Here is a 27,719-nt window from a genome sequence, read left to right as displayed (position 1 = left end):
CCACCATGCCCCACCCCATCCCTCAAGCTGTCCCCTAGACCTGGCTAGACCTAGACAGAGCAGGTCTTTAGTATGTGTGACTTGAATGTTGACTTGAATGAATGAATGGTTCACATTTGCTAGAACCTCTAACTGCTGTGTGATTCTGGTGTGGGGCAAAGAGCTTACCATCTAACAAGAACCACAGGGAAGGTACGACCTCAAACCACAATCCAGACCCAGCGGAAGCAGTAATTACTCACCTGTAGAGCTGGGGCAGGTAAAGGAAGATCAGGGTGGGCTTCACGGAAGAAGTAGCTTTTTGCTAAGCTTTGAAAGGTAGAGGCATTGGGACAGGCAGAAATGAAGGAGAAAGACAGGCCTGTGGGGCTGGGCTGCAAAAACATGCAGCACTTCTGCATTTGTCACAGATTCTCCTCCCCTCTGATCCATCAACAATTGAGGCATCAAATTTTCAAACGAACAGAAAGACCCGGTTCATCATCCACGGCTTCATAGACAAAGGAGATGAGAGCTGGCTGACAGACATGTGCAAGGTAGGAGCTGGCTCTGGTCCTTGAGGCCAGCTGCAGCCGCCACTTCCTGCTAACATCTCTACCTCACTTTACGCACTCCAGAAATTTTTACACCTTAGGTAACTTTATGCAATTAAAATGTTTCTCTTCACAGAAATTAAAATGCCTTTCCATGTTCCTGCACCACATCTGCACCCTGAAGCAACTACATTTGCTATTTGAAAAATACTCCTACTATCTAATTTCTGGTTAAACCGAGGGCTGATGTTTTCTGCTTCCATTTTTAGTGAGGATACTTTGTATTCCATAAACGAGAGACTATAGAGATTTTTTTTGTTCAAATCAATCCCCTATCCCTGGGAGGCTGACATATGTTACTGTGACCATTTAATCAAGACATAAGAAACTAAGACTGGGTTCCTACAATGACAGAAGAGAAAGTATCACCTACATGTAATATAGGTCAGAAGGACAGCAACAGAAGAATACATGCATTTGCACACATACAGACATCCATGCACACATGGAAATGTGTACAACTTGTATATAGGCATGCACACACATGTGCAATATGCCACAATATACCATCATACTTCCTCTTTATGTGGAGACTAGTTCAATCGATTTTTCTGTCACTAGAAATTTACCCCAGAAGCCTACCTTCCGCACGTACATTAATAACAATGATTGGTAACGTCAACAGGAAAAATTACAAACCCGGGAAATTAAAGTCACTCCACATTTGGCCTTAGTTTACCAGGCATTTCACTCTTGGCACCTTTCCCGTCCTGTCGTTAATAATCATCTCAGTGATACAGTTTATACCCCAGATTCTCCAAGCTTGTGAAAGTTTCCTCGGGATTGTTTGAAAATAAAAGTCCTGGCCAGGCGTGGTGTCTCACGCCTGTAATCCCGGCACTTTGGGAGGCTGAGGCAGGTGGATCACCTGAGGTCAGGAGTTCGAAACCAGCTTGACCGATATAGTGAAATCCCATGTCTACTAACACAAAAATTAGCTGGGTGTGGTGGCGGGAGCCTGTAGTCCCAGCTACTCAGGAGGCTGAGGCAGGAGAATCACTTGAACCTGGGAGGCAGAGGTTGCAGTGAGCCAAGATGGCACCACTGCACTCTGGTCCAGCCTGGGGGACAGAGTGAGACTCTGTCTAAAAAAAAAAAAAGAAGAAGAAGAAGAAGAAGAAGAAAAGTCCTGAGGAGAAAACTCCCAGGAGAAAACTCCTAATATCTCTGTGCATGTGATCACACATATTAGTATACTGTATGTGAAATGATTCCAAGTGGATTTTAAATTTATAGTACTATTTTTTTTTTTTTGAGAGAAAGAAAGAAAGAAAGAGAAAGAAAAAGAGGGATGGAGAACAGGATTCTTCCTCTATTGCCCAGGCTGGAATGCAATCTAAAAATAGGTATTAAAAACCTCTTTTATGCCGGTAATTGTGCTTAACAATGGAGATGGGAAGGAATAAGGGAAGAAAATAACAAACAAACAGCCAACCAATATTTCATTTAAGTCTGTGAAATGCCATGCAAATGCTGAAGAGTGATTTACTTCCAATTACGTAGTCACTTTCAAAATAGGTGTAATATGATACTGAGAAAAATGTATGTTCTGTGGACCTGGGATGGAGAATTCTATAAATATTCAATCAGTTTACTTATTCCAGGTCTAAGTTCAAATCATAGATGTCCCTATTAATTTTCTATGTCGTTGATCCGTCGAATATTAACAATATGGTGTCAAAATCTCCCGCTATTATTGTGCGGGAGTCCAGGTCTCTTTATAAGTCATTGAGAACTTGTCTTATGTATCTGGGTGCTCCTGTATTGGCTGCATATATATTTATAATCATTAACTCCTGTTGTTGCATTGATCCTTTTACCATTATGTATTGTCCTTTTTTGTTTCTTTTAGTCTTTGTTACTATTAAAGTCTATTTTGTGAGAGACGAAAGTTACAACTCCTGGGGTTTTTTTTGTTTTGTTTTTTTGTTTTTTTTTTTTTGCTCTCCATTTAATTGGTGAATCTTCCTCCGTCCCTTTGTTTTGAGTCTTTGTATGTCGTTGCTTGTGAAATAGATCTGGATACAGCGTACCGATGGGTTTTGACTTTTTATTCAATCTACCTGTCTGTGTCTTTGATTGGGACATTTAATCCATTTAAATTTAGAATTAATATTAATATTTGTGAGTTCAATATTGTCATTTAATGCTAGCTGGCTATTTTGCCCATTAGTTGATGTAGATACTTCATTATAGAGATACTCTTTACGTTTTGGTAAGTTTTTGGGATGACCGATACTGGTTGTTCCTTTCTGTTTGTAGTGCTTCTTTCAGAAGCTCTTGTAAAGCAGGCCTGGTGGTGATGAAATCTCTGAGTGCTTGCTTGTTCGTGAAAAAATTTATTTTTCCTTTGCTTATGAAGCTTAGTTTGGCAGGATATGAGATTCTGGGTTGAAAATTCTTTTCTTTGAGGATATTGAATATTGACCCCCACTCTCTTCTAGTTTGTAGGGTTTCTGGTGAGAGGTCTGCTGTGAGTCTGATAGGCTTCCCTTTATGGGTAATGTGACCTTTCTCTCTAGCTGCCCTTAGAATTTTCTCCTTTATTTCAACCCTAGTGAATCTAGCGATTGTGTGTCTTGGAGTTGCTCAACTTGAGGAATATCTTTGTGGTGTTCTCTGGATTAGCTGCAGTTGAGTATTGTCCTGCCTTACAGTAAGGCAGGACAATACAAAAACTTTCCTAATTAGGAAAGTTTTCCTGAATAGTATCCTGTAGAATATCTTCCAACTTGGATTCATTCTCTTCATGAAATTCAGGTATACCTATCAATCGTAAATTAGGTCTTTTCACATAGTCCCATATTTCTTGGAGACTTTGCTCATTCCTTTTTACTCTTTCTTCTCTAATCTTGTCTTCTCGTTTCATTTCATTAAGTTGGTCTTCAACCTCTGATATCCTTTCTTCTGCTTGATCAATTCGACTGTTAAAACCTGTGCATACTTCGTGAATTTCTCGTATTGTGTTCTTCAGTTCCATTAATTCACTTATATTCCTCTCTAAGTCGTCTATTCTCGTTAGCATTTCATCAAACCTTTTTTCAAGATTCTTAGTTTCTTTACATTGGGCTAGAACATGTTCTTTTAGCTCACTAAGTTCCTTATTATCCACTTTCTGAAGCCTAAATCTGTTAATGGAACGCACTCGTTCTCCATCAGGCCTTGTTCTCTTGTTGATGAGGAACAGTGATCCCCTGTAGAAGGAGAGGCATTCTGATTTTGGGTATTCTCAGCCTTTTTACACTGGTTTCTTCCCATCATTGTGAGTTATCCACCTGTCGTCTTGGTAATTGCCTACTTTCAAATTAGGTCTCTGAGTGGATGTCCATATAGTACTATTTTAAATTCAAGCTGGTCATATGTACTGCCTGGCAGAACACTAAAGATATATCAGCCCCTTTGACATCCAAGAAGACATTTCCTTCCAGAATTCTTCAATCTCCTTTAAATCAGTGCAGTTCTATTTCTCAAATATCTACATGTGTCTCCTCCATGAAGTACTGTGTCATCCTGACTATGAAAATACTAAAGCTTCTCTCCCACTTTCCAGCTTATTAAATGCCCAGCAGGCTGGGGCATCGTGAAGGGCCTGAAAGGACTCCTCACAGTTAAATCCTCAAGGTCATTTAGACACTGGCCACTGGAGATTGCACCTAAGGCTTTTCCTTTTCAAAATAGGACTCTTTTCATGATGTAATTGTTTTTCCCTTCCTAACCAACCTCACTGAATTTGGTTGAAAGAAACAAGAGAGTGATCAGCTTTCAATTAATCTGCAAGCTGGAGAGGGAATCAATTTACCTTTCTCGTAGCATTCACCCTCCAGGAAAACTCCTAATTTTCAACAGCATTCCCTAAGAGTCTAGTGTATCTCATGGTCTAACTAGGAGAAGAGACAAGCAGCCAGTTCTGAGCCCTGGCTGGATAAGGTTTCCTCTGCTCCCATTACAACACTTGCTATCTCCCCAACACCAGAACCTGTTCGAAGTGGAGGAGGTGAACTGCATCTGCGTGGACTGGAAGAAGGGCTCCCAAACCACCTACACACAGGCCGCCAATAACGTGCGAGTGGTGGGAGCCCAGGTGGCCCAGATGCTTGACATCCTTTCGGTGAGTCAGCTGGGTGGCCTATGTGAGGAGGGAAGCATGGCCTGCTGGTCCCTGTTTGGTAGAGATGCAGCTGAGAGTTATGGATTAAAGAAATAGAAAGAATTGATATTTCTCTCCAGATCTTACTTTTAAAACTCTGAAATTTGCCTTCATAATAACATGCCAGTAGAAGCAAAAATAAGAATTGCTAACACTTAGAAAGCGTTTTTTTTAAAATCATCTTCAATTTACAGATAAAGAAACTGAGGACCAGAAAGTTTAACTAGTTTGCCCCCAAAATCATAAAGCAAGTGAATAAAAGAGCTGTCTTTTGATCCAGACCACCTAGCTTCAGAATTCACCCACACCACCAGGTGGACTCTGTGTGGGGTGAAGCACAGCATTGCCAGACAGAGCCACAGGGAGCCCACAGGCAGTATGTGCAATTGGCATGTGCCAACTCTGTTGGCCTGGTGGTGTGGGTGCCATTGACGTTGGAGAATTCCTTCTGCCACCATCATTGTAGATGTTTCTTCCTACCCTACTTCATTTTAGCTAACTCTTTAAGTCTTTAATTCTTTAAGCTGCTAATCCTTTGTGACTATTTTCTATACCAGGTGATGACCACAGCCATTTCTGTCTTATAGTTAAAGGGTCTATGAAAGAACCAACTTCTGCACTCCTGCAGAAATCAAAACCCATGGTATTTGTACAAGAAGTATGGTAGACCAATAAAGGAAGTGCCTTTGGGTGAATGTCTCTGAGCTCAACATGTACAAATACCTCAGAGCTCTATTTGATTTGCTTGTTCACCAGTATTTTTGGAGCACAATGTCAGGAGAGTGTGAGGAGGTAAAGAAGACACATGAGGTCCCAGACCCTCAAGGAGTTTGCGGTAAAGACTTGCAATGCCAGTACAGTGTGATCTATTGGTGGGTTCTGATGGGAGAGTACGAACTTTACAGGAACACATGGAAGGCAGCTAATCCACACTGATGGGGCTGAAGGCTAGTCTGTTGATGTTAGCTGGCAAGTGCTTGGGGGATAGACAACAACAGGAATAGAAGAACAAACCAGGCCCAGAGATGAGAGACTCTAATGTATTTGAATGTTCAACCAGGGTTTGACTGAAGAGTCTAGAAAAATAGATGATGAGTTAGGAGCTCTGAGGCCTTCAGAATGAGTTTGGGCTTGATCCTGAAGGCAACAAGAAGTGTGGAAGGTTTTCAGCAGAGGAGTAATATTCATCAGGTTGCCATTTTAGAAAAACCACACCACAAAATTGTACTGAAGATACAATCTCCCCTCTCTAGACAGAGTACAGCTACCCACCTTCCAAAGTTCACCTCATCGGCCACAGCCTGGGAGCCCATGTGGCTGGAGAAGCAGGGAGCAGGACTCCAGGCCTGAGCAGGATTACAGGTAAGGCCCCAGGGGCAGGACCCCAGTTTTGTCCCCAGAAACCCCAGAATGAGGTCACAAGAATGTAGTCCAGTTAAGAGCTCCCCTGAAGAAGACTGTCCCCCTTGGCTGTGGTAGAGCTGCTTGGAGCCTGCACAGAACATTTTAGGGAGCCCCCAAGAAGCTCATGCTCCACCTTCATGGCAAGGGAAGGGCGACGTTGTTCCCCTTTGCTTCTTCTACCTCCGTCCTAACCCTGCCTCTCTAGGTCCCAGTTTTCTGGTGGTGTTGGTCTCTCAGCAGGACTGGACACCCAGGAAAATGCAGAGTGAGGCTAGTATGAACCCGAGCTAACCATAATCAAGGAGGATCTATACTACCACTTCTTTCCCCCTTCTCTTTGAAATAAAAGGCAGAATAGAACGTAAAAATTGTTTCCCACTGCTTCTACTGATAGAAGAAACCCCAATCGCCATTATGACCAAAAGCATTCTTTTAACCCAATAAAAGCATTTGAATTATAACAAGATATATCTACATAATATGATAATCATAATGCTATTATAATTATTATAGTAAGCATAGATTAAGTGCCTCCTTATCCCAAATACTGCACAAAATGCTTTATATTTTCTCATAAAATTCTCAGAACTAAAGAAAAAGGCTCAGGGATACAAATAACTTGCCCAAAGCCACACAACTTGTTAATGGGAGAACCGACATCCAGACTTGGTTTTGCTGATGTTTGGCTCAAGCAACTCTTTATAAAAAAAAAAAAAAATCTCCCTTTTTGTTTGTTTGGCTCAACCAACTTTTCATAAAAAAAAATCTCGCTTTTATTTTCAGCTGGCAACTACATTCATGTTCCCATTTAATCAGCTTCTCTAACCAAGCCTTCAAAAACTATTAACAAATCCAGGATCCCTGCTAAGAAGGAAATATTGTGAAAAATAATGATTATTAATATCTTACATATACACCCATGACTATATGCCAGGCATTGTGCTAAGTGCATATTAACTCATTTAATCTATAACAACCAAACCAAATAGATGCCATTATCACTCCATTTTGTAAAATGAGCAACCCGAAGCACAAAAAGGTAAAGTGACCTGCTTAAGGTAATGCATCTTGCCCCAAAAGCAGCTGAGTAGGAATTTGGAGCCAGGCAACCTAGACCCAGAACCTGTGTTCTTAACTATGATACCACATTGCTTCACCCCTTTCTACAAACCTGGGGAGAGAAAGAGGATGTTGAAGAAGAAAGATATACAAGTAAATGAGAGACTCTGGTGTGGAAAAAAAATCCTTGCTTAAACAAAATCTAAATTTCTTTGCTCATCTGCCTTCCTCCATCCATGCCACTGGGAACCCTTTTGTAATGAGCCAGATTCAGACTCTATGTCCTGATATTCAGCACCCAGGGCCATGGGACTGCACAACTCTGGGCTTGGTACCACTTGAGTTGGGCGGGGCATAGCCTGGGCAGCTGTACACCTTGGTGCTGCTGACACCTACAGTCAGGTCTGGTGTTCTGCAGTGCCGATCATCTCTTTTAGGGTTGGATCCTGTAGAAGCAAGTTTTGAGGGTACTCCTGAAGAGGTGCGACTTGATCCTTCTGATGCTGATTTTGTTGATGTGATTCACACGGATGCAGCTCCCCTGGTCCCATTGTTGGGTGAGACTCACGATGCTCCAGCTGTGAGCATACACAATTGTGTTTTAACCATGAGAGTCCTGCATGACAAAAATCTCACTGCTGTTCTAAACATTTCAGGTTTTGGAACAAACCAACAGATGGGTCATCTTGACTTCTTCCCCAATGGAGGAGAGAATATGCCAGGATGCAAGAAGAATGCCCTGTCTCAGATCGTGGACCTCGATGGCATCTGGGCAGGTAAAGTCATGGTGGGGCAAGGGGAGCAGGGCGGGTGCTTTCCTGGAGTGAGCAATACCTTTCTGTAGCAAATCTTAAGAATAAAAATGAAACTGTCTTTAACAATATACAATTCCCTCTTCTGGGCGTTATTTCAGAAAACTGTAGCTGCGTAGTATTTGTTATATCTCAGATTTACTGCTTTTGTGCTTCCTTAAAACATTGCTGTGGATGTCCTGCTGTGTACAAGCAACAAAGAATGATAAAACTGTTGCTTAAAGCTGTGACTCCAACAATCAATTGGTAGTTACCTAATAGAGAAAGGAAATACCATAGGAGCAAACATCCTGACTATAACTAAGAAATTTTTGCTACAAATTCTCTCTTGGGAGTCAGTGATAAGGTTCAAAATGATGTAATCAGCTCTCCTTCAGTAGCTAGAATGAAAATATTCCCAATGGTTTCCACAGCAAGCCTATTCGCACAATCAGAGCCATTGCTCACCCATGTTGAGTTGGAATGAGCAGCAATCACAGGCAAGAAAGGTGAGATGGGAGACTGCTTTCAGAGGTGGTTATTCTTTATTGTTGAGTTAGCGCACTTGGGAAGAAAAGGCATCCTGTAGATACAGCTTGGACCCTGTATCTAATGAGGCCAAAAGGACAATGGACAGGTGACGTTTTCATCCAGACTTGTCACATGGCGCCACACAGGAGAAAAAACCCTTAGTAGTCTGAACAAATTTAATGAGTAAAGATTTTTATTGAATTTCATCAAAATGGCTTAGCATAAATGGATGCCATCAAAGCAATTTTATTAAGAATGAGGACAGGCTGGGCGCAATGGCTCACACCTGTAATCCGAGCACTTTGTGAGGCCGAGGTGGGCAGATCACTTGAGGTCAGGAGTTCGAGACCAGCCTGGCTAACATGGTAAAACCCTGTCTCTACTAAAAATACAAAAATTAGCCAGGCATGGTGGCACGTGCCTGTAATCCCAGCTACTCAGGAGACTGAGGCAGGAGAATCACTTGAACCTGGGAGGTGTAGGTTGCAGTGATCCAAGACTATGCCATTGCACCCAAGCTGGGCGACAAGAGCAAAACTCCATCTAAAAAAAAAAAGAATGATGACATATGCAGATAGCAGTTTGTCTTTCACAGCCTTATGAGGGTTTACGTGCATAGGGCAGCCTAAACTATTCATCAGAAATGGCCCAGCAAGTTCAGGCCAGGTCTCAAAGGTGTAATGTGATGTTTGTCACTTGGCAGGAGTTGCAGGGAGCCAAGAAAGGTTGTAAAGAAAATCAAGACACCGTGAGAGTGATCCTCATACAAAACCACCTAAAGTTATGCAGACCCTTTTTTTTTTTTTGAGATGGAGTCTTGCTCTATCACTAGGCTGGAGTGCAGTGGCGCGATCTCAGCTCACTGTAACCACCATCTCCTGGGTTCAAGCGATTCCCCACCTCAGCCTCATGAAGAGCTGGGATTACAGGCATGCGCCACCATGCCTGGCTAATTTTTTTTTTTTTTTTTTTTTTTTTGGTATTTTAGTAGAGATGGAGTTTCACCATGGCCAGGATGGTCTCAATCTCCTGACCTCGTGATCCGCCCACTTTGGTCTCCCAAAGTGCTGGGATTATAGGCATAAGCCACCGTGTCCAACCCAGTCCTTCTTTTGATTTGTGTAACTGCTGCATGAAAATGTCCTTGCATTGACTTGCTCATGTCACATCTGGTCTTGTCTTTGAGGACCTCCAGCATGGTGCTTGGGACATGAGATGGCACAAAGGCTAGAGGGATGGGCTCAAGACCAAATGGGCGTGGGTTTAATGACCAGTTTTCCCACCTATTAGCTAAACTGTAAATCCGAGGCTATGATCTGTAGTTCTTTCTGTAAAATAGGGATAAGATGATAATGTGTGGATGTAAATAGGGATGATAGGGTACTCACCTCCTAAGAAGGGTGAGGACTACACGGACAAGGCATATAAAGTGATCAGAACATTTCCTAGTACATGGAAAGTACCCTCTATGTCAATTGTCATTATTGTGGCTGAATTTGGGATTTATCTTAAGTTTCTGAAAATATGGTCCTACTTTGGAACCATCCCACTTGAGGAGAGAGGCAAAGAAGCTGTTCCAAGCCCCCAATCACCTGTTCAGATTTTCTTATTTGTTTTCCCAGGAACCCGGGACTTTGTGGCTTGCAATCACCTAAGAAGCTACAAGTATTACTTGGAAAGCATCCTCAACCCCGATGGGTTTGCTGCATACCCCTGTGCTTCCTACAAGTCCTTTGAGGCTGTAAGCTATTGTCCTGCCTTGAGCAATGAGCGTCACCCCACTGTGGGACTGTCGTCCTGCTGTGTTTGGGATTTGCAGTGCCTTCTCGCCATGTGTTTTGCATTGTTCCTCAGAGTTCATGGTCCTGTGGAGTGGAAGAGGAAAAAAAGTAAACAACTTTAGGAAGCAGGTGGCTAAAATTTTAGATGAGATGAGTCATGTAGCAGAGGAAAACTGGGAAATCAGAGAGAAAGAGCAGTCAATTCAACGATATAGAAAGGCTTCCTGCGGGAGGCGACCTCTGAATCTGGCTTTAAAATGATAGACTTTAGAAAACAGAGGAATGCACATTTCTGGTAAGGTCAGAGCAAGAGTAGAAGAATGTATAGAGAATAATTCACACCAGAGAGAAAGCAAGGTGGATGCTGGGGTCCTACGCACCAGGCTGACAACAAGGGGAGAGATGGAAGAAAGACATGCTAGAGCCTGCCTATTCTGGCTCACAAGAGCCAGTGTGAGTACCCCTTCCCAACTCCACATTCAGAGACATCGTGTTGGTAGCCTGAAACTGGCCATAGAGTATTTACACCACTGAAATTGGTAAGGACTACAATCCAGGTTGATTGTCCCAGAGAGTTGGCTACTTATCATTCACCGCCTCACCACTCACGGAAGGTATAATTGATCTAACCTAGTTCCTGAGCATCAGTATTTTTTAAAGCTCCTCAAATAATTCTAATATGTTGTGCCTAAGAGTTGGGAACCCTGACCCAGATGAAGGTAATTTAGAGATCATCTGCTCCAACCCCCTTGCTGTTACAAAGGAGAACACTCAGGCTGCAGGAAAATTGAGTGTCTGCTCCCTCAGATATATCAATCATAAAAAGACAGATTCTCCTTACAGTCCCATCCATCTCTTCTCATTAGGACAAGTGCTTCCCCTGTCCAGATCAAGGGTGCCCACAGATGGGTCACTATGCTGATAAATTTGCTGGCAGGACAAGTGGAGAGCAGCAGAAATTCTTCTTGAACACAGGAGAAGCTAGCAATTTCACTCGTAAGTTGCTTTTTGACTACCTGCCCATACAAAGAAAGCATATAGTTTCTGTTACAAATGAGGGGCTTGCTTTTAACCTGAAATATTTGTGGGTACATTTTGATTATCTTAGAAATGGACACAAACACCGTCACCCTCCAGGTGCTTGCCAGGCTGCACTCCTGGGCTACCTTCCCAAATGTGGAGACGAGCCCCCATTCCTTCTCTCTTCACCTTAGCTCACTGTACTGCCATTCTGGGGCAGAACTGGCCAATAGAACTTTCTGCAATGAGGGGCATATTCTGTGTAGCCATTAGTGTCATGTGGCAGTTTAACATTTGCAGCATAGCTAATGAGTTTGAAAAACTAAATTTCTAATTTTATTTAATTTGGATTTAAATGTAAGCAGTCGCATGAGGCTAGTGACCCCCTTACTGGGCAGTGCAGTTCTAGAGGGGTATACTGCTGAATACATACTTCTCCTTAAGGTCTTGTTTGATTTCTAGATTAACAAATAGAATTTCTTATACTTTGGCTGGCCATGGTGGCTCACACTTGTGTTCCCAGCACTTTAGGAGGCTGACACAGGCAGATCACTTGAGGTCAGGAGTTCGAGATCAGCCTGCCCAACATGGCGAAACCCTGTCTCTACTAAAAATACAAAAATTAGCCAGGCATGGTGGTGCATGCCTGTAGTCCCAGCTACTAGGGAGGCTGAGGCAGGAAAATAGCTAGAACCCGGGAGGCAGAGGTTGCAGTGGGCCATGACTGCACCACTGCACTCCAGCCTGGGTGACAGAGCAAGACTCCATCTCAAAACAAATAATATTTTTTTTAAGAAAAGAATTTCTTATGCTTTGTTGCCTCAGTGTAAGAGAAGGAGACAAATCTGGGATGTAGGCTACTTATTTTGTACGTGAATAAATTGAACTCTTCCATCTCCTGTGCAGGCTGGAGATATGGAGTTTCCATCACATTGTCTGGAAGAACAGCCACTGGTCAGATCAAAGTTGCTTTGTTTGGAGATAAGGGAAACACTCACCAGTACGATGTCTTCAGGTAATTTCCTATTTAGCACTACATCTCGTTTGATGATATACACGGCCTTCAAACCACACACTTAATTTGAATGCTTATCATCTCTTTATATGCCTATGGTTTTTAAATTATAGTCATACAACATATAACAACATTTTAGTTGATGGACCACATATACAACAGTTGCCCTATAGGTTTGTTATACCTTATTTTTCTGTACCTTTTCTATGTTTGGGTGTTTAGATACACAAATACTTACCATTGTGTTCCAGTTGTCTGCAGAACTCAATACACACCACGTAGTACAGGTTTGTAACCTAGGAGCAATAGGCTGTACCAGCCTAGGTGTGTAGTAGGCTGTGCCGTCTATGTTTGTATGAATACATGTTATAATGTTCACACACATAATGATGAAATCACCTAAGGATACATTTCTCAGAACATATCTCCATTGTTAAGTAACGCATGACTATATTACTTTATGTACTAAAGTTAATTGCAGACTTCCAATCATTTTTCTTTTCACTATTGTAAACCTAGGCATTTTTTGTTTGTTTGTTTGTTTTGAGACAGAGTCTCACTCTGTCACCCAAGCTGGAGTGCAGTGGCACAATCTCAAATCACTGCAACCTCCACCTCCCAGGTTCAAGTGATTCTCGTGCCTCAGCCTCCCAAGTAGCTGAGATTACAGGCATGTGCCACCACACCCAGCTGATTTTTTTTGTATTTTTAGTAGATGGGGTTTCATCATGTTGGCCAGGCTGGTCTCCAACTTCTGACCTCAAGCAATCTGCCCACCTCGGCCTCCCAAAGTGTTGGGATTATAGACATGAGCCACCGCACCTAGCCTCTTTCTCTCTTAATAGATGGTTTTTTTAAACATAAATTTAATATTACTTCAGATATCCTGTTGTCTGATTAGTACAATAACACATGGTTATTGTGCCATATTATATGGCTAATTTGTTACAAATAATTCTTCCCAAAAATATAAAATAATATGTAGGAATTCTATTTTATTTTCTTTCTTTAAATTATACTTTAAGTTCTGGGGTACATGTGCAGATCATGCAAGTTTGTTACATAGGTATACACGTGCCATCACCCCGTCATCTGCATTAGGTATTATTCCTAATGCTATCTCTTCCCAATCCTCCCTCCGCCCCCACTATTCCTTTTCTATAAGAAAGCTTCAAGGAGAAATTAACTTGAGTTTTAAAAACCCTAGTTTGAAGTGCTAACATATAGCTGGTTTTCCATTTCTCCATTCTTTATTTGGAAATTAATTCAGAAAAATAATCTTGTTAATCTGGAATAGAAAACAACAGCATGACCTTGTATGGTTATTAGAATTCATTTCCATGAACAGGGATGTTTCTGTTTCTCTATTTCAAGGGGGATTCTCAAACCAGGCTCGACCCATTCCCATGAGTTTGATGCAAAACTGGATGTTGGAAAAATTGAGACAGTCAAGTTTCTTTGGAATAACAATGCGATAAATCCAACCTTCCCCAAAGTGGGCGCCGCCAAGATCACTGTGCAAAAGGGAGAAGAGAAGACAGTGTATGTATCTTTGCTGGCTGGTGCCTAAAAATGTTTGCAGAGATTCATGTTATAATGAAAACCCATCCTAGAAAGTTAGGTGTGGTAAAGCAAGAAAACCCAAGAAAAATTTACCCGTCTGTGGCCTCTTCTCCCCAGACAGACAAGCAACTGACAAAGAGCATAAAATGTTTCTGTTGGGTGCACCTTATTGCAATATATAGATTTGAAAAAATCTCTACCCAACAGGCCCAGATTTTGCTGTATGAGGTCAATTTTGACAATATTGAGTCTCAGGTCTTGAGTTAAATTATTCACCTATTGGGTGTTTTCAGCACTGCCTGTGGGAATACAGAAGATAAGACTGTACTTTCAAGGTAAAATGAGGAAATATAAGAAAGAGAACAAGAAATCCTTTCTGAAGGGTACAAGTTTATAAGTATGGGTTAGTGAATAGCTATACTTGAAAGAGGAGAAGACCAATCATATTTCAGGATAATAAAACAAAAAATAAATCAGTTTTAGGAAAACAGAAAATTTTATATAGGACAAGAAAGCACTAGGTTTGCAATGCTTGTGGGATCCTGACCTGTGGTCTCCCTGGCTTTGGGCCTGAATAAGAACAGGGCTGTGGGTAGAGAAAAGGGACAGCTGGAGGAAAGTTGGAGTGGTGACCTCAGAGGGCAGAGCAACTGCCTCTCAAACCTCAGACCCCAACTCTGGCCAGTAGAACATGTGGCTTTGTGGCAAGGAGATCCTGGGCTCTCAGACACTGATGCTCTTGAAGTTTGGAATTAGGTGGAGTCACCGAGTTTAGGTCCCAGAGATTGTCACTTTCCCAGGTGGGGAGGGTGGGGTAGCAGAGTAGAATGGAGGCTGACTCACATCTGGGTCTCCTTGAACTGGATGACCCAGCGAGGTTCTCCCTATCCCCATGAGGCAAGGCGAATAAAGAGGCTGGCCCTACCAGGTGGTCAGTGGAACCAGGAGGCCTTATAAGCTAGAGCATAGTGCTGAAGAGGCTGGACTGGGCTGGTGGGCAGTCCTGTGCAGGCTGGAGGTACAGCCAAGTCCTTTCCTCCCTGACCCCATTGGAGGATACTCAGACTCTTAAATTCAGCTCCCCCAGGCTCCATTAGCAAGCATGCCATGGCCTGGATCCTGGACTATGTGGTTAAACACATGCCAGGTGGTGGCATCTTTAGAATCTTAAAAATAAGAGGCGTTCCCAGGAGATGACTTGCTCACAGGTAAGACATATGAGACCAAATCAGCCAGGGCACGGCATCTTCCAGGTTTTCTGAGGAAAGGCTGAGGCTTCCTGAAACTTTCTGCAAACAGAACACAACGTACTTGAGGCTACACCCGAGGCCCTGAGCCCATCAGCTGTCACCTGCCTTCCGGTGGCTGAGTGCAGCTCCCCTTGCTGTCTGCTCCAGAGAGGCTCTTTCTTAAGAGCATCTCAATATGAGACATCAGGTTTTTTAAGCAGAGGAAAGTCAAAACCAGCTTCAAATCTCTTAAACTAGTTTGAGGAATAAAAACATTGAATTAGTTGAATTACTCAAATATTTTCCTGTTAGGAAAATGGCCGGTAACGTTTAATAATAATAATAATGATAATTGGGAAGCTAAAGCAAATCAAGATTTTGGTTCAAGCTCTTCTCAGAATCCCCTCATATTTTTTAGTAACCTCATTGGGGTTTCAATTCCTACTTCCCACTAAGGAACCTGCCGACTAGGATTCCCTCCAATGGCACAGTATCCAAAGAGAAAGGCAGCCCTCCCCCTCCTTATTTCTCCCTGTCCCTCTCTTTCTTTATTAAGTACCTATCGTAAATGTACCCTTGCAAATGACTTTATTAAGTACCTACTATGTGGCCTGGCAAATAGTAAGGGATGTAATGACAGAGCCTATACTCAAGGAGCTTACAGTTTAGTTGCTGAGAAAAATCAGACTTATCATTCACAGGAAAGTTCAAATGATGGAATAAAGAACTCCCAGGAGAGGCTCAGAGACAGAGTGGCCAAGGAGAAAAGCAGAGGGCCCAGGGAGGCTGTGATGGAAGGACAGGCAGCTCTTGAGATGAAGCAGGGAGGAGGAGGGAGGAAGGGCACAGGGGCAGGGCAACAGGTGCAGGTGCGTGAGGGGCGACGGGGCGCAAGTGCAGGGAATATGATCGGAGGTCTCCAATGCCGGGTTAAGGCTTCGTGGAAGAATAAATGAAACATGAAAGAGAAGGTGGAAAGGGGCCAAGGAAGACAAGTGAGGAATGGGTCATAGCTTCCGAGCTCACAGGCGGCGAGGCCTGAGAGAAGTCTGTGGTTCTTGAACAACCATAATAATAACCGCTTACATCTGCATTTTTTTGTTTTTGTTAATTATAAGACCTTTTACATTTACCGTCATGGGATGTTGCATTCTTGTCATGGAATTCTCAACAGTCACAGGAGGGAGCCCTCTTCTACAAATGAAGAGGGTTGCCTTTCTCTTTTTCTTTTTTTGAGATGGGGTCTCACTCTGTGGCCCAGGCTGGAGTGTGGTGATGCAATCTCGACTCACTGCAACTTCCATCCCCTGGGTTCAAGAGATTTTTGGGCCTCAGCCTCCTGAGTAGCTGGAATTACAGGTATGAGTCACCATGCCTGGCTAATTTTTGTATTTTTAGTAGAGACAGTGTCTCACCATGTTGGCCATGATGGTCTCAAACTCCTGGCCTCCAAGCGATCCACCTGCCTCGGCCTCCCAAAGTGCTGGGATTACAGGTGTGAGCCACCACACCAGGCCTTGCCTTTCTCTTTTGATGCTGTGTCATTGGAGGGACTCCTAGTGAGCAGGTTATTTAGTAGGAATTAAAACCCCAATGAGGTTACTAAAAAATATGAGAGGATTCCAAGAGCTTGGACCAAAATCTTGATTTGCTTTAGCTTCCCAGTTATTACATCATTGCTCAGAGTCCTCAGATAACTGCCCCAAAGCACTCAAACAGGAAAGGGCAAGGTCATGAGGAACTCCAGGGAGGAACGCCTGATTCCTCCACTCCAGAGCTGGACGACAAGGTCAAGGAAGGTTTGAAGTGTGATCCTACCATGGAAAACACAGACTCTGGCATCAGATGGACCTGTATTTTGCATCTTTGTTATTCTGCTAATTAATGGGGAGCTCTCTGTGCCTCAGTTACCTCTCCTGTAATGTGAGACTAATAATCAGACACCCTCACACGTGTGGTGAGGATGAAGTTTGTACAAGTGAATTATGCAGCAGAATTGGCCGCAGATGAGAAGTGCTCAGGGCGTGGTGGCCGCTGTCCCCTTCTAGCTGCTGAGCCTGTAGAGGCCGCCATGTGCCTGTGGGGACAAGAGAGTGACAGGCCCTGCCTTCAGAGGCCACCGTCCTGTGTGACATTCCAGAGCCACAGCAGACCTTGTCCTAGAGCCTCCAGGAGGCAAGTTTTGCAGGCACTGGCTGCAGCTCCAGTGCTAGTGCCCCCTGGTGCCTCCTGAATCACTCATCAGCTGTGACCTGGGGTTAACCCCTTAGGAAAGAAAAATCACCCTGCTTTTTCTAAGGTGGCCCAAACACTTACAAAGCTTCCTTTTGTCCCCAGGTACAATTTCTGTAGCGAAGGAACAGTGCGGGAAGACACGCTGCTCACCCTCACGCCCTGCTAAGCTCCGAGGCAATGTGGCTGCTGTGTTCACACCAATAAAACTCACTGGTGCATCTGTCTGCTCGGAGCCTATCTCCTGCGGCGGCTGCTTTCCAGGGCTTATTTGGGAATGGAACCTTTGCAAATGTCCCGAGCATGTCCCCATACCTGGGTTTCTCCCCATTGACTCGGGGTCACACACTTTCCCCCATCCTTGGCCTGGGCCCACTGTCTTCTCGGTGCCTGAGTTGGTGGCGATGGACTGAACTCAGGAGCCTCAGCACGGTGGTGGGGGCCAGCCTTTAGCCCTGCCCCTCATTTCATAGGGAGGAAACTGAGACCCAGAGGGGCAGGTAGCTGTTTAAACTCACAAAGTGACCCGATGTCCCCGTCAGGCCGGAGGGCCTGGTCCCGGATCCCTCTTTCACCGACCCTCCCTGACTCATCGTGACCACCCCGAGGGATCGCGGCAGGCCCGGGAGGACGAGCCTCTCTGAGGAGGTAGATTTGGGAGTGACGGGACCCCTTGGTAGCCCTGGCTCTTGGGGAGGTGCCCAGAGGCGGGCACAGGTGCAGGGTGCTCCTGGGCTTCCGTCCACTCCCCTGGGCCAGGGCGGCCTCTCCATCGAGTTCAAAGCGACACAGAGGCGGGGCCCAGGGCGGGCCCTGATGAAACGGGCTTTTCTATTAGCCAGTTGGCTGGGACCCCGAGGAGCCCCCAGCCAACCTGGCATCCCCATGGGCCCAACCCACACAGACCTGGGAGGAGCGGGCATTCTTCCAGGCGGCCTTTCTGCCCCACAGTGTCCTGGGTCACCACTCCTGCAGAGGGGTCTCCCCCTGGTCCACCAAGCCCTGCATCCCACCCTGGTAGTCCTGGTGCTGACTTCTGTTTCTAACCAGCATGCCCACCTCAAGCTATCATTGAACTTAAGACTTGAATGCATGTGGGCTTCTATTGTCCCTCCAAAGCAGGGTTGTGGCGAGGATCAAAACAGCGACCTTACTAAGAGGCCTCACAGGACAGGTGCAGGGCGAGTGTTCGGTAAACCGTGGTGATGACAAAGGCGATGAAGATGGTGGTGGCCAGGGACACCCAGCCCTTGGGTGGTGGCACCAAGCGGGAGACAACCGAACCCTCTGGTTCTCGTCAGTTTCAGCAGCATCCGAGTGAGCCCCAGGCACGGCTGCACCCTATTGGCAAAGAGCTCGAAAAGCTCAATCAATGAAACGTAGATTTGCCAAACACTTGTCAAACACCAGCTCTGTGCCCACTCCTGTGCCAGGCACTGGGGGGAGAAGAAGGCAGAAGACATGCTGCCCTCAGGCAGCGCTTGGTGTTAGGGAGGCTGCTCCTGCAAAAGCACTATAATGCTGCCTGCTAGGCACAGAAAGCAAGGTAGGTCCAGCGAATTCCAAAAGAGGGAAGAAGCAAGATGAGAAGTCTCCACAGAAAGGGTGGTTCTAGGCCCAGGTTTGAAGGAAGATCTCCTACCAAGACTGCAGGCTAGGAGGCCAGCTAGGAGGAGGTGGCCCTTGCCAATACCCAGAGGTGATAAGGACCATCTGAGAGTAGTGATTGGAACCAGGGTATAAGGGAGGGGGTGTGGCTGGTTGGCCATGGGTGAGAGCCCCGCTCCCTGATCAAGGACAATCTGTCTCACCATGCTTCCCAGAGTAACAGATATGGGTGATGACTTAGGAAAAACAATTTTAAAATTGGAAGGAAACTGAGAAGAGGGCATAGCTCTGGAAAGAAGAAGCCAGCTGAGGAGGCTCCCAAGGCTGTCGGCCACACCCATAAGCACTCAGCCGAGGCACTGCTCTGAGACCTGTGGTGACCTGGGTCCCAGTTGCAGGGGCAGAAACGGTAGGATCTCCAGGGGCAGGGGAGGCAGCAGATGAAGACCTGAGCTGGAGCAGGGCCAGGCCCCTATTCACTCCCCCGACATTCCCTTCCTGGAACCTGTGTCCTTTTATCAGTTATGCAGCTGGAGAAAATTCCCAGGAAGGCAAAGAGCAACAGGTTCCAAGATCACCAATGTGAACTCTGACTACTGATCAGTGTGGGTGTCTACAATCCACTTTCTGACGCCACTGAAGAGTCCAGGCTCAGCCCCACAGATCCACAGCCCTAACACCCTGACTTGGGGAGATGTGGAGTCCAGGGCTCTCTGGGGTAGGCCTGCCCTGTCTTTATGGCCCTGGCCAAATCTGATCAGGTTTCTAGATTTAAGGGGCTGCATGAGGGCAGCTTGATTAGACTTTTCAATTTTTTTTTTTAAGTAACAAAAGTGTTGCATTGTTTGGAATGCATATGAATATTGTCTTTGGGGCAATGGAAATATGCCATATTAACATTGACTTTAACATAAAGCTCAGATGGACATCCAGTCTGGTTGGAAGCACTGAGCTAGCACTCAGGATTCTAGTCAAGCCAGGTGACCCTGGACAAGGGGTTTCCACCCCTCTGCACCACAGCTCTCTCATGGGTAAAATGAAGGCAACATTTGGCCCCTGCCTTTGTCATGTTGCCTTAAGGGTCTAACATACAGGGGCGTCCAATCATTTGGCTTCCCACATTGGACGACAAAGGATTGTCTTGGGCCACACATAAAATATGCTAACACTAATGATGCTGATGAGCTTAAAAAGAAAAGTTGCAAAAAAAAAAATCTCATAATGTTTTAAGAAAGTTTGCTGTACAAGCTTGGATTCTAACAGAATCAGCAGAACCATGGGAACGTAATGTAAGGCTCTAGCCTTGAGTCAGTGTGCTATAAGGCGAGCAAGGCCATCTAAGGAGTATAGTCACAGTCTGGCCAAACACCCCAAAGTGACCAGAAGGCTGTAGTCATGGAGAGCTTTGGGGTCCCTGGACCTGCTAGGTAGCAATGCTTGTCAAGTATGCCACCCAATCCATGCCCTGCATACAACCCCAAGCTGCACGAAGCCAAAACAGTCAAGAAATGCCAGGTGTTCTCCATCCTGGATGCAAACCAGAATCACCTGAGAGCTTTAAAAAAAGAAAAGAAAAAACAGAGAAATCCCAGGCCCCACCCCAACCAATTAAAGACTAATCATACGCCACAGGCCTCTTTTAAAAGCCCACAGCTGATTCCCATGTGCTGGTAGGTGACAGTCTGCCCTGATACAGTAGTATTTAACTCCCAGGGCTTCTGGGCAGACTGTCTCTGAGAAGTTCTTATCTTATTTTGATGATGATATATTTTTACCAGTTCCAGAAATAAATCTTTCTTTTTGTTGGAATAATTCACCGTAGAACTTTTGTTTCCTGAGCTGATGCCTAATAGAATGAAGTCAATAAGAATATTCCAGGGGGTCATAAGAGTTTTGCTGTTTGTTGTTTTGTGTGTTTTTGAGATGGAGTTTCGCTCTTGTTGCCCAGGCCAGAGTGCAGTGGCGTGATCTCAGCTCACTGCAACCTCCGCCTCCTGGGTTCCAGCGATTCTCATGCCTCAGCGTCCCCGAGTAGCTGGGATTATAGACGCACACCACCGTGTCTGACTAATTTTTGTAGTTTTAGTAGAGATGGAGTTTTACCATGTTGGTCAGGCTGGTCATGAACTCCTGACCTCAAGTGATCTACCCACCTCAGCCTCCCAAAGTGCTGGGATTACAGGTATGAGCCACTGAGGCTGGCCCCTGAGAGATTTTTAGAAAAAATAGAGTTCACATATTTACTGCCATCTGAAAAATCTTGGCGAGTATGATATGGAACTGAAAATGTGGAAGAAACGTCCAAGTCACAGGCTTTGCAAGCAGAGAGAGTTTGATCTGGTACCTGAAATGAAGGAGGAAACGTGCTGACAAGGAGCCCCAGGAAATGAAGGAGAAATTAAGATGGGAAACCGGGGAGTGGGGGTGGGGATGCGACAACATTCCTCACACAGGAAACCCCAGGTGCAAAAGCTCAGAAGAAGAGAAAGCATGTTCTTTCCAAAACTGTGAGTGTTGACTGTTGTGTCCTTCTATGTAGGCAAGTATCAGCTGGGAAGGCATCAAGGGTGTTGGCAGAAATTAGGGGGGGCAGAGGTCACGTGGGAGCTGTTAGTTTGCTGGAGCTGCCATAACAAAGAACCACAAACTGAGGGGCTTGAATAACAGAAATGTATTGTCGCCCCCGGTTCTGGAGGCTGGAAATTCAAGATGAAGCTGTCGGCAGGTTGGTTCCTTCTGAGTTGTATGAGGGAGAATCTGTTCCCCCTCCCATAGCTTCTGATGGCTTGCTGGCCATTCACTGGCAGTCTCTGCCTTCACGTTCATAGGATGTGTGTGTCTCTCTGTGTGTGTCTCTGTGTTCAAATTTCCCCTTTATATAAGAATATTAATCATATTGAACTAGGGCCTACCCTAATGACCCCATTTGAACTTCAGTACCTCTGTAAGCACCCTATCTCCAAATAAGGTCATGTTCTGAAGTACTAGGGGTTAGGATTCTAACATATCTTTTTGTGGGGCCCATATTCGACCCATATCAATGTCCATCTGCTATAGTTTAAATGTTTGTGTCCCTCCAAAATTCATGTCAAAACTTAATCCCCAGTGTTGTAGTATTAAGAGGCAGGGCCTTTTGGGAAATGATTAAATCATGAAGGCTCCACCTTTGTGAATGCCCTTATAAAAGAGGCTCCAGAGAGCTGCCTCATCTGTCTCATCTGCCGTGCGTTCATCCTTTGTTATCCCCTTTACCATATGAGGACACAGCAAGAAGACACCATGTTGGAAGCTGAGAGCATCCCAGCTCCGACACTGAATCTGCTGGTACCTTGATCTTGGACTTCCCAGCCTTTAGAACTGTGAGAAATAAATTTCTGTTCTTTATAAATGACCTAGTCTCGGGTATTATATTATAGCAGCACAAATGGACTAAAATAACACCCTTGCATATCCAGCTTTGGTGCTTGGACTCCACCTAAATTCTTACTCCTCTCCACGGGGTTATTCTCTTTAAATAGAGCCCAAATTACTTGATAGCCTTCCTCACCTGCTTTTTTGTCTTAGTGCTTTTGATCGTCTGTAATTATGTATGCATTTGTAGGTAACCCTTACCTGTGCCCCATGGGACCATCAGTCCATGAAGCAGGGAAGGAGGATATTTTGCTCACTATTGTACCCTCAAGGCTGGAAGAGCTCTAGCACATTGTAGCCACATGAAAATGAGTGTGAAGAGTAAACCAACATGTGAATAATGCATCTGAAGGCAGTGAGGAAACACCCACAGGATTAAAGCTGAGAGGGACTTTAGGAAATGGGGGAGACTGATGTGGAGGGAGATGCAGTGGCCTACAGAGAGGTGATGCTAGCCCCAGGAGGAGAAGGGCAGGAGGAGTGAAGGGAGGGGAGAGATACAGAACGTGTTAAGGGGAGGACTGGGAATGATGGCTCATGCCTATAACACCAGCACTTTAGGAGGCCGAGGCAGGGGGATCTCTTAAGCTCAGGAGTTCAAGACGAGCCTGGGCAACATGGTGAAACTCCATCTCTACAAAACAATACAAAAATTAGCTGGGAGTGGTAGAACATGCCTGTAGTCTCAGCTACTCAAGAGGCTGAGCTGGGAGGATCTCTTGATCCTGGGAGGTGGAGGTTGCAGAAAGCCAAGATTGCACCACTGCATTCCAGCCTGGGTATTGGAGTGAGAACCTGTCTCGAAAAAACAGAAAGTGTTAAGGGGAGGGACTGATAGGTTTCCATAGGCCTCAACGACAACCAAAGGAGGACCCACACCACCCCCATTCCCTGGGCAGCTGCTGTGCCGGCTGGCAGGGCTCGCTCAGACCCTGACCCTCCCACCTGCCAACCATGTGGTCAGCAAATGAGTTTTCCCACAGGCGCTGACCTTCGCTTCCTTCCCACAGTAGAGAGCTGGCAGCTTGGGCCTTCTTGGTGCCATGGGCAGGCAAGTGGGAGTGAGTGAGTGCTGCTGGTGGCAGCCTGAGGGGCCCAGCTCCCTGCCTTGGGCCACCCTGTGGAAGAGACCAGGCAGGCTCCGAACTGCTTAGGAGCACTCGGTGTGTCTGTCCTCAACTACTGGTGACTGCGGCAGCGGTACCCAGCCCCCTCTGGAGAGCAGCTTGGTGCAAGGACAATGTTCCTTGATGAGCCTAGATTTTATCTGTTTCACAGATCCACAAACTGACCTGCAGGAGGAGAGACAATAGCACCATAGTAGGAGGGGAAGCCCAGAGGTCAAGTCCCTACTCTTCCATTCGCCCTCACTCTAAGCCCTTTAACCTTTCTGGGCGTCTCTTGTCTCAGCTGTAAAATGGGAATTAAATAAGACTCTCTATTTTTTTTTTTTTAATGTTTTACAGCTCTAAGGGGTTGGATTTGATCACTGCCATTTATCTGAGGACAGCTTCTAAACCACCACCACCTGACTCCTTTCCCATTCTCAGCTCTCTCCTGTGGCCCTTATCACCTGCCCTTGGGACTGTATCCCCCAGATGTGTTTGTTCAATTCATTCCTCATTACCTTGGACATCGTTACCTCTTGTGTGATTTCTTATCCTCTTTAGAAAGGGGGTTTAAATGAGGTGCTCCTTCAGGGTGACTGTTGTTGAATAGAAAGGCAACACCCTTTCTCTAGGTTGCAGTTTCCAAAATTTCTTGTGGGGTCCCAGATTTGAAAACAACCTCGGAAGTTCACCTAAGTACACCCTTACCTGCTGCTTGACTTCTGCTGACCTCGACTCAGGTTGTACTGTCATTCAGGTGGGGTAGAGAGCTCATTCCCCACCAACAAAACTCCATTCTATTTTCCAACGAGTCTAAGTTCTGGAAAGTTTTTTCTTACACTGAGCAAATCTACCTCAGTGAGTCCTTCCAGGGCAGGGGTGGCTGTGATCTGACTTGGCACTCAGAACAGAGTCTGAATAAAATAGACCGGTAAATAACAATAATTGCTTCTTGCCTAAAGGAACTGTAACCTCCCCTTTTTTTCTAACTCTGCTCTCTGGGGTGGATGTTGACCAGATGATATGCCACCGGCCACGGTGAGTTTTCTTTGACTATTTGTGGCTGGAGCCAGGTGAGCATGATGATGGGACCCACAGGTTATCTGAAAGTGCCTTAGCTAAACCTCACCAAAGGCTACAAGCAAGCCACAGAAAGGGTTGGCTACTGCATGAGTGGCAAAACCAAAATCAAAGAACTGCACAATCCAAAACCCTCTCCTAAGAAAGACAGAAATCCTTGTTAGGAATATAAAGTCAGGAAAGGAACATGCCTAGCTAATCCCCTAAAATGGACCAAGGCCTCTGAACAACCGTAATCATTCTCTCTCAGGGGGAGTCCAGTGCCCAACTGCACCTCTTAGAGCCCAGGGAGTAAATACTCCAACCTCTTCCTCCTCTCAACGTCCCATCCACTGAACCCAATCAGAAGGCCAAGAGTCAAGTAGCCCAGGGAGGAGGCCCATAAAGGCAGCCTCAGGGCACAGAGCAGAGAGGAAGAAGAAGGGAGACTACATCTGGGGACACAAATAGGATCAGCTCATCACCAACCTAATGAACTAATGAATCATTAACTTTTTTTTTTTTTTTAAGAGACAGGGTCTCTGTTGCCCAGGCTGGACTTAACTCTTGGGTTCAAGTGATCCTCCTGCCTCCTTAGCCTCCTGAGTAGCTGAGACTACAAGCACACACCACCACATCTGGCTAAAATAAGTCATTAACTTTTAATTCCCCATGTTCACATCTGGCAAGTATTTATTGATCACCTGCTACGTGGCAGGTGATGTGCTAGGCTTTTATAACACAACGATGACTACACAGACCTTGACCCTTTTGTCAAGACAAGGCCTAAACAAATTATGGAAATGTCATTATCAATTGACATACTTTCTATGAAAGCAAAGATAAGGAACGTGACAAGAGATGTTAAGGAAGTTTGGGTTTCCACTTGAGGATCGAAAAAGGCTTCTTTGTAAGCTGAACCCTGAGGGATGACTTTGATTTAGGCAGGGAAAGGGCATAGTGTCAGGAAGAGGAAATAGAATGTGTAAAGACCCTGAGATGGGCACTTTGAAGAGAATGATTGGAGTTTAGTGAGCAAGAGAGACACACAGGTGAGGTCAGAAAGAAAGGCCACGGTAAGGAGTTTAGATGTTTTCCCAAAAGCTACCGGCAGCCACTGGTCCCATGCCATGGGCCTAGGGCTTCACTCAGCCTGATGTTGTCATTCCAGGCTCCTCAGTGGGGTCACTTATGCACATCAGTGTCTGGCTGTAAACCTGACCTCCTCTCTCAGCTGCTGAACACCGCTAGGGGCGGTGAGTGGTGACATCAGGCTTTGGATTCACTGAGGCATAGGTGAGCCCATTCAGGCTTCATCATCACTACAAATTCCAGAAAACTTGACTTTTCTTTTCTTCTTTTTATATTTACTTTATTTTTATTTATTTATTTTTTCATCGGGGACAGAGTCACTCCATTGCCCAGGCTGGAGGGCAGTGGTGAGATGGCAGCTTATTGCAACATCTGCCTCCTGGGTTCAACCAACTCTCATGCTTCAGCCTCCTGAGTAGCTGGTACTACAGCCATGTGCCACCATGCCCAGCTAATTTTTGTATTTTTGGTAGAGATGGGGTTTCACCTTGTTGGCCAGGCTGGTCTCAAACTCCTGGCCATATGTGATCTGCCTGCCTTGCTGGGATTACAGGCGTGAGCCACCACACCTAGCCAGAAACCTGGACTTTTCTTAAGCTCATTTGAGATAAGAAAGTTCATTCCTTGGCTTCCCTCAGCTCCACACTGCTCCAGCCTCAGAATTCTCAGAAGGGAGTTTCAAAAAAAAAAGATTTTTCTACTCTTGAAACCCTCAGGAAATTGCTGGCAACCTTGTGCTTCTGGGATTGATCAAAAGGCAGGTGTGGAATGGGGAGTAGCTAGAGCTCCCGTCCAGCTGCTGGTGGGAATCACACTGATTCGACTAGTTTGAGAAACTGCCTGGCAGCATCTCCGGAAGCTGAACACACTCCAGGACCCTCACAATACTCCTGGGCATAAACCTGAGGGAAATGAGTGCATATGTCCACCAAAAGACCTGCACGAGACTAGAATGTCCTTAGCAGTAGTGTTCATCATAGCCCCAAATTGGAAAACTCAGTTGTCCATCAACAGCAGAATGGATAAACAAATTGTGCTATGTTCTTACAGAAATATATCAATACTACACAGCAACAAAAAATAACTACTGATACATATAACAACGTGAATGAATCTCAAAAATGTCTTGTGCGGGAGATGCTGAAGAGTACATACTGTATCATTCCATTTAAATTACATTCTAGAGCAGACAAAATGAACCTGTGATGATGGAAATCAGAGTATTGTTACAAGAGTGGTGATGGTGGTAGACAGATCTGGCTGCTGGAAATGTCTTATATCTTGATCTGGGACATACACATAGGAGTATATATTTGACAAAATTCACTAAACTGTACTTACACTTTAAACTTAATACGTAAGCACTTTAAAGGGATGTGTATCTAAATTACACACCCATTTAAAACATGGAAGGGTGGCACCTGGTTATTCGCCCACGTTCTTCTGTAGCAGTGAAGCAAAGAAGATCCCTCCACTTCTCATCTGCAGATCGAGGTACGGTCTGTGCAGCTCAGAAATACTTTTAAAATAAACTATATTATTTCTAAACAAAGTTGTTATTTGAACAGTGTTCATTTTATTCTTTGTTGCTTCGTCTGTGAGTTTGCCTTCATTTTGATCCTCTGTCTAGATTCACTAGTAGGGAAGGCAGCTCTCCATCTACCCCACCCCCAAAGTAAGCAAGGTGTGTGTCTTCAAAAACAGTCAGTTCCACTGAGCAGCAAGTCTCCGGACTTCCCAGTCCTGCAGTCTGTCAAGAGCAACAAGACGACCCGATGAGTTTGGAGGTGGATGTGTCCAAAGGGATTTCGTTCCAAGGTGCGATGTACGACGTGGTGTTTCACTGTTACCACTTTGGGAACACAGTCTCTTGGCAACTAAACCGTAAACTCAGGTTAACAGAGCTCTTTTCCTTCCCTGTAGTCAGTTTTCCTTTCCTTGAATATCACTTTATAAACACTGCTGCTCCTGGGGTTGAGCTGGTTTTATGTGTTTATGATAACTTAGGTTCAAAGCACCCACGTGCAGTGCCCTATCTATCCTGCCCCGCCCTTTCCTCTAAGGAGTCCAAAGGA

General features: G+C 45.0%; 1 protein-coding gene across 2 annotated transcripts in view; it reads left to right on the top strand.

Moving 5' to 3' along the window:
* Positions 1–17,591, top strand: part of LOC105714192 (inactive pancreatic lipase-related protein 1) — a 30,923-nt gene extending 13,332 nt beyond the window's left edge. For both annotated transcript variants that reach the window (XM_012448094.2, XM_012448093.2), the window contains 10 exons: positions 411–536; positions 4,567–4,701; positions 5,994–6,102; positions 7,641–7,760; positions 7,860–7,979; positions 10,148–10,266; positions 11,173–11,302; positions 12,233–12,341; positions 13,716–13,883; positions 17,471–17,591. In XM_012448094.2, the coding sequence (XP_012303517.2) occupies positions 411–536; positions 4,567–4,701; positions 5,994–6,102; positions 7,641–7,760; positions 7,860–7,979; positions 10,148–10,266; positions 11,173–11,302; positions 12,233–12,341; positions 13,716–13,883; positions 17,471–17,534 (1,200 nt within the window). In that variant the 3' untranslated portion in view covers positions 17,535–17,591. The remainder of the gene's footprint in view (positions 1–410; positions 537–4,566; positions 4,702–5,993; positions 6,103–7,640; positions 7,761–7,859; positions 7,980–10,147; positions 10,267–11,172; positions 11,303–12,232; positions 12,342–13,715; positions 13,884–17,470) is intronic.
* The last annotated feature ends 10,128 nt before the right edge of the window (positions 17,592–27,719 follow it).

Source organism: Aotus nancymaae, unplaced genomic scaffold, assembly GCF_030222135.1.
Source record: "Aotus nancymaae isolate 86718 unplaced genomic scaffold, 86718_ANA_hifiasm-v0.15.2.pri h1tg000010l, whole genome shotgun sequence".
NCBI classification, from domain to species: domain Eukaryota; kingdom Metazoa; phylum Chordata; class Mammalia; order Primates; family Aotidae; genus Aotus; species Aotus nancymaae.
The sequence above is the reverse complement of the archived record's forward strand: the minus strand, read 5'-3'. Positions and strand labels throughout refer to the sequence as shown.